This window comes from Pteropus alecto, unplaced genomic scaffold (genome assembly GCF_000325575.1).
Source record: "Pteropus alecto unplaced genomic scaffold, ASM32557v1 scaffold280, whole genome shotgun sequence".
NCBI lineage: Eukaryota > Metazoa > Chordata > Mammalia > Chiroptera > Pteropodidae > Pteropus > Pteropus alecto.
This window is the reverse complement of record NW_006430057.1, coordinates 499,828-507,174: the sequence shown is the minus strand read 5'-3', so window position 1 is coordinate 507,174 and position 7,347 is coordinate 499,828. Positions and strand designations below refer to the sequence as shown.

The following is a 7,347-nucleotide window of genomic DNA, read 5'->3' as shown; positions in this document are numbered from 1 at the left end:
CGCGCGCTCGCCCGTTCCGGCTCTGTAGGGCGCGCCGGGACTGGCGGCGTGGTGGGGTGCAGTGGCCCGCAGGTAACCTCTAGGAGAAGAGTGGGGGCGGAGCGGGAGGGAAACAGCTCTGGAGAGCTGAGGCGTAGGCCCTGGTCACCAAAGTGACCGCGCCCTACGTGGGACTCGCCTTAATATCTCTGAACCTGGGACCGACCTTTCTCCCAGGTGTAAAGGTCACGGGTCCGTTTAAGGATGCCCCCTCCCCAACCAAACGGGTGGAGGCTTAGTGCCCCTACTGGTGCAGATCACCTCATCCACCTGTGAGCGTCTGAGTGTTAGGATGGTCGGGCCTACAATACAGAGGACTAGATGGAGGGAGGGAGCTAACCTTAAGCCACGTTGAGACGCTATATTCCCTTCCCTTTTCCCTTCTCCATGGTTGTAACTCGTCTTTGTTGGCCTCCTTGTCTGTCAGGTGCAGCATGCCAGCAAGCAAATCACCGCAGATAAGCAGTACAAGGGCATTATAGACTGCGTGGTTCGTATCCCCAAGGAGCAGGGAGTACTATCCTTCTGGCGTGGTAACCTGGCCAATGTCATCAGATACTTCCCCACCCAGGCTCTCAACTTTGCCTTCAAAGATAAATACAAGCAGATCTTCCTAGGTGGTGTGGACAAGAGAACCCAGTTCTGGCGCTACTTTGCAGGCAATCTGGCATCAGGTGGTGCCGCTGGGGCCACCTCCTTGTGTTTTGTGTATCCTCTTGATTTTGCCCGTACCCGTCTAGCTGCTGATGTGGGCAAAGCTGGAGCTGAAAGGGAATTCAAAGGCCTCGGTGACTGCCTGGTTAAGATCTACAAATCTGATGGGATTAGGGGCCTGTACCAAGGCTTTAATGTGTCCGTGCAGGGTATTATCATCTACCGAGCTGCCTACTTCGGTATCTATGACACTGCAAAGGGTAAGTGCTATGTGCTTTGAACCTGTGTTCTTATGAGACACTTTAAAAGATAATTATGCCATCCTAAGTTTCCAAGAGCCAGAGATTTTTTTTTTTTTTTTTTTTTTTTTTTGTAATCACTTAAGGCATCCAAGGTCATCCACTACAATCCTTGTGTTACAGATAAGTTAGTTAGGGAGATGTGGGAAACAAGTAGGTAAAACTGCTTTCTGGTAAAGGTGTCTCTTTCCTATTCTCAGGAATGCTTCCAGACCCCAAGAATACTCACATCTTCATCAGCTGGATGATTGCACAGTCCGTCACTGCGGTGGCTGGGTTAACTTCCTATCCATTTGACACTGTTCGTCGTCGCATGATGATGCAGTCAGGGCGCAAAGGAAGTAAGTTCTTGAGCAGAAGATGAAGACGTGGGCATGGGACATAGGCATACACTAGGGATTCCTGACTTGAAAAATGGCAGTCTGTTCAGATCGTGGGATTGGGACTGCATCTGCTGCACAGTTGCCTTTGAGTGGGTCCTTTGGATGCCTGTGAATGAGGGTGCTTAAATGGTGTTAGAGGTTAAGTCCAATGGGTAGTCTACACATTGCTGTTCTATTGTCACAGCATTAATATTTCAGTATTGCCCACACTGACGTGTAAAATGTTGGCTTTTAAAAAACTGACATCATCTCTTAGAGGTGGGGCCCTGGTTTAGTCTCATAAATCTTAGGACTTTAATCAGCCTTTCCTGACCAACTCCATGTCACTATTCTTTGCAGCTGATATCATGTACACGGGCACGCTCGACTGCTGGAGGAAGATTGCTCGTGATGAAGGAAGCAAAGCTTTTTTCAAGGGTGCATGGTCCAACGTTCTCAGAGGCATGGGTGGTGCTTTTGTGCTTCTCTTATATGATGAAATCAAGAAGTTCACATAAGTTATTTCCTAGTCTATTTTCCCCGTGAACAGGCATGTTGTGTTATGTAACATATCTTTGAGCATTCCTGACAGACTGTTGGCTATTTATCAGTGGCAACTATTTACTGGTTGAAAATGGGAAGCAATAATATTCATCCGACCAGTTTTCTCCTAAAGCTATTTCCATGATGATCATGATAATGATGGGACTCAATTATATTTTTTATTTCAGTCACTCCTAATAATAAATTTGAAGAAATAAAAAGTATCTGAAATACAATTTTGTTTGTGTGGTTTATTTTCTTATAAAAATGTATTTTATAATTTAGTAAGTGCTACATTTGAGGAAGTGCTGCATGTTTAATAACTGCTACAGTATCTCCTGAGATCTGTAGAGCTTTCTTTAAAACCAATCTTTAGCCATCCACTTATCAAAGAATAGCTTGGTTGTGTGACTGGTCAACATTCCCAGTACCTTAGCAAAATGAAACTCAGGCCCACTGCATCCAAAACCATTGGTTCATGGCCTGTGGATGGTCATAGCTGAATGAGCTTTCTCCAAAAAGTAAATGATACCTACCTTTCCTAGTCCTATGGTTATTAATAAAGAAACATAAGCCGAAATGTTCACTGTTAAATGGTTGTCTCATTCAAACAAAAATTGTAAAATAGAAGGTAATAGTAATTTTCATCCAGTTGCTTTCCCCCATCCAACTTCACGTGGCTCAAACCATTTTAATTTAATCCCATTCAAAGCAGAGGATTAGAGCTGGCACAGTTAACACAGTGCTGAGATTGCAGTGCTGTTAAGATTATAGGGAGAGCTGGGCAACTGCCATGACCTCAAAACTCATTTTACAAAGGAAATGTATCTGCATTTTGTTGAAAGTGCTAATGTTAATCAGCCCAGTCAATGGAGGACGTTTATGTGTCTTCTGGATAAGCCCTTGGGGATCCACATGACCATGTGTTTGCAATTTCTGTAGCTCTTAAGCCTCAAATCCAGTGGATTTTCCTTGTAAGACAAGATTTGTGAATAAAGCACTGTGGCTGTCATGGTACATTAAAAGTAGAAAATGATAGGTGATTTCATGTACATAGGTAAAACTCATTTCCTAAGGGACATCACAGGTGCTGGCACGATACAGGTGTGGTTCACTAGGGGTCTGCATGGCATGCATTAATACCTGGGGGGGCTCCAGGTGTTTCAGTTAAGTGAAACCTAGTGTAACTTAGTTGCTAAGAACCCTTCATAATGTATGCGTATACCAAAACACAAGTTATACACATTAAATATATACAATTTTTGTATGTTAAAGATCTTAATAAAGTCATTTTAAAAACCCAAAACTCTTGTTCTGTTATCAGAGAGGCCAGGATTCTGCCACTTAATTGTTTTGACAAGTTACCTAATTTCTCTAAGCCTCAGTTTTCCTCATCCATAAAATGAGGATAATAATGCCTGACTCAGAGGGCTGTTGGCAAGGATTAAGTAATTTATGCACTCTATAAATGGTAACTATGATAATTATTCAGAGACAGTTAAGATTTCAGGAGCTCCAGAATCAGAAGTACCTGGATTTGAATCCTGGCCCTGCTGCTTTCCTACTGTATGACCTTGGGCAAGCCATTTAATCTCCCCCAGTCTTAGTTTCTTCATCTGTAAATGCAGGTATAATAGTGGCAGCCATAATTCCTACGGGTGTTGTGAGTGAGGGTTAAGGAACATAAAGCATGTAGAGCAGTAAGTATGGCACCTGGCATCTAGTAGTAAGCACATCAATAGTTTTTTCGTAATTAGGCATCCATTTTGTTGAATAAAGATTTGCCCAAGCAGAGCACTACTTAAGAATGAATTCAAGCCCCCTTTTCTTTTTCTGCAACAGCCTAGACATACTACATTGTATAGAATTTCTATAAAATAAACTTCATCTTAGGTCTTTTTCAGTTATAGATTTTAACCCTGAAAAGGGATAAGAGGCTCTCCAATTGGGGCTGCAAACCACAGTACAAGAGAAACCAAGCCCCCTTTATGGTTATTACAATAAATGTGGACTCACTGAGTTGCAGCTAATAAAATAAACCTAGGACCAGGCATTAATGATCACAAAGCAAGAAGGGGTGCCTCCTACAATTGGGTAGCTGACATAGATGAGGTGGTTGTTTTTTTTCTGTTCTTTCTATTCTTGTTCAATGATTTTTGAAATTTAATTTAAAGACAAAGTGGTTTTAATCTCTCCAAGCTGTGCAGGATAGTGCTATAGAATTCATTACGTCCATTATGCTCATGCAAACGTTGATGGTACACAATCTTAGCAACACCCTAATTTATGCTGTTGTTTTGTTACTATTCAATGCATAACAGGATCCGTGAAGCCTGATTCCAGGTGAGAGAGCCAGAATACAGGTCAGCTCGCTCACAGCCGCACTTCCCATTCCAGAGGCCTCTCCACTCAGTCACTGGAGGCAGTGTGCTGCGGGTGCTCTGGACCGCCGACCGCCTGACCGCTGGACTGCTGAAGAAAGAAACCAGGGGTGTCTCTCCACAGAAGCAGTTGTCGTGGATGGTAAGTCATTTAAGCCATTATTTTCATATTAAAAGAGGTGCGGATGTGTTAGTCTATTGCACAATTTGAATGCATTTTAAAAACATAAGCTTCAAAGAGAGTTTTTATGTACTGAGGACCATTTCTGGCACTGCCCCCAGACCCCTGGAAGGACACGTTCAGCCTCCTCTGTTATTATGGATACTTTAGTACAAAAATAAATAAATAAAGTATTGCTGTACTGGATGATAGATTTTCAAGCGTCAGTGTTTCTGGGGTAAATTTAATTTCTCCTGTGAAGTTTGTGAGCATAGTATTTCTATTTTGTTTTGTTGTTGTTGTTGTTTTGTGTTTTTGTTTTGTTTTTTTAGGTTTTTAACACAGTGAATATCTGTACCTGGTAATCGGTCAAATACTAAAGAAAATATATAAAATGAAAAGCAAATATCTCCCTATCCTGCCTTTCCCATCCTTAGTCCCCTTCTTCGAAAGTCACCATTATGAACAGTTTCTAATGTATCTGTCCAAAAAAAATTAATGCATATTGTTGTAATAGTAGCTGATTTGTTTTTATCTGAATCAAATTCTCACCGTTTGCATTCAAAATGGCATGATTCTTTTAGACCGATGTCAGCCGCGGAGTACCAGGACTCAGACACTGTCAGAGGCAGGAGGTTGGGGAAGGGGTAGCTTCTGGGCTCTAAGCAAGGATTTCTAAGTATGACCCTGTATTAAACCCCCAAGCCAGTACTTTCCTTTCGGGTTTCAGCTTTGGTCACTGAGTGGGGCCAGTCACTTCTAACATGAGAGTCTTAGTTTCTCCTCTAAAGTCCCTTCTAGTTTCAATGTTCTCTGGGTTCCATCATTTTTACGTAAAGCAGAATCTGTGAAAGGACTGGAATTAGGTGATTTAATCCTTCCAAAGAACATTTTTAAATATCTAACAGAGTCGTAAGTGAATAGTCTCTGACTCAGAGCAGTCCTTTGCAGACTGTGTGGGTGGGTTAGCATTACAAATAAAATTATAAATGTAAAGATTTACATTAATTTCAGGACCAAGAAGCTGAGCAACAAAATTACAGCTCAGAGTTTGGGTCAAAGGTGATCTGATTTACCTCAAAATAATTAACATCTGTCTTGTCAAAGCTTCATCTTATTATGTGTAATGTGCACTTCTACATGCAGGTGGAGATTTATTTGCACAACAAATATTGGACGCTGCAATTTCTGGACACAAAAAAAATGCCTTGTGTTCCACTCAAAATGTTTGGAGGAGCTTTCCCATAATTTCAGCCATTATTTGCTTTATGTGCAGACGAACAAGTTCAGATTCATGGTGCTCTTCTTAGCCAAAGGTTTAAAAGAGCCTTTGGTATCCCAGCAACAAATATAAACAATATTCAAGTGACAGATTGGGCGTCTTTTTCACCGTATCCTCTTCCGAGACAAAATTGAGTTCAATTAGAGTCAATTAATCCGTGGCTTTCCATGATTGACAGTGGGAGAGAAGTCTTATTTTGATGGTGAGCGTTCAACCTGGGATTTGATTTCCTGGGGAAACTTTTGTAATGCAGGGAGGAAATTTAGCATTGTCCAAATTTAAGAGAATGGGCCAAAACTGATCACATGACACTTTTCACCGTCTCTAATGTTTTCACTCTCGGAATGGAGATAGTTGTGGCTGTAAAGACATAACCAGAGCAAAGTCTGTGTTAAATTGCTGTTGACAGATCAACTTCCAAGGGCTTCGTGTTTGGTAGTGAAAAGGAAAACTCTTCTGTCTAAATGAGCTTCCAATGCCCTGCTCAGCAACAAGCAGAGACATCTCATAGGCAGAGGCAGATGGACTCTGAAGCTACCGATGCTTCAGCTTCAGAGTCAACCCTGGCACGGCCCCTTTCCAGCCCCGGGAGGTGCCGTGGCAATGTATTTATTTGGTCAGACGGTGTTATAAAATTTTTAAAAGGTATGTTTGTCTTTTTAAAAAGAGGATGCCAAAATTATATAAGCTGATTCCACCCCACCATCACCACCACCACCACCACCAAACCTGCATCTACTACTGCTCATGAAGCTGGAATAGATGAAGGAATATGGAGCCAGCCCCTGTACATCAGGGCAGAGGTGAGATCTATTGGAGTCTGGGACTTGCTCATCACCTGATCTTGCTGCTGCTCCCATTCTTCCCACACAGGACAGGCTCATGAGAATATTTTGGGCTACAGGTCTCATTTTCAAATACCAAACTTCCTCACTTCACAGCTATCCCATTTTAACTGGTTTGTGCCTCAGTTTCCCCAGCTGGCTTATGTGGATAACAATAGTACCTACCTTGAAGGAGTAGTGCGAAGATAAAAGGGGTTAATATGTGTAGTGCTTAGAATAATGCCGGACACCTGCCTTACACATTTTTGCTATTATGATGACTATTATTGTTTTATTGAAATACTTTATTATTTTCATTTCATTCATGAGAGACTGGTGTAATGGATTTACCCCTGACTCACAGATTTTCTAAAACAGTGTCAAGAAAATGCCACAAATATTGTAGAAAATGAATCAGAGAGAAAGAGAGGAAAGAAGGAAGGAAAGAAGGAAGGAAGGAAGGAAGGAAGGAAGGAAGGAAGGAAGGAAGGAAGGAAGGAAGGAAGAAAGAAAGAAAAGGTTGTGAAGAAAGAAAGGGATCCTTTTGGAATGGATGGAATAGGAACATGTGGTTATAGTGATAATCCTGAGCTTTAACTCAGAGCACGTATTTTACAACACTGATTTGAAAGGGAGCAAAGGCCAAAAATAAATCCATCCTGCCTCACACCAGAGCTCAGTGCGCTGCTGGCCAGGGGCCACTATGTCATCACCGGGTTTCCCTTTGCTCTTGTAGTGTTTCAAGGAATCCATGAGGTTCAAGCCTGACAACTCAACCCTATGACTTCAGTCCCTAGGGAAAG

At 42.0% G+C, this 7,347-nt stretch overlaps 1 protein-coding gene across 1 annotated transcript in view; it reads left to right on the top strand.

Annotated features, from left to right (window-relative positions):
• Positions 1-2,133, top strand: part of SLC25A5 (solute carrier family 25 member 5) — a 2,866-nt gene extending 733 nt beyond the window's left edge. Inside the window, exons 2-4 of the mRNA XM_006904703.3 lie at positions 467-953; positions 1,193-1,333; positions 1,715-2,133. Of these exons, the coding sequence (XP_006904765.1) occupies positions 467-953; positions 1,193-1,333; positions 1,715-1,872 (786 nt within the window). The 3' untranslated portion in view covers positions 1,873-2,133. The remainder of the gene's footprint in view (positions 1-466; positions 954-1,192; positions 1,334-1,714) is intronic.
• Positions 2,134-7,347: the final 5,214 nt, after the last annotated feature.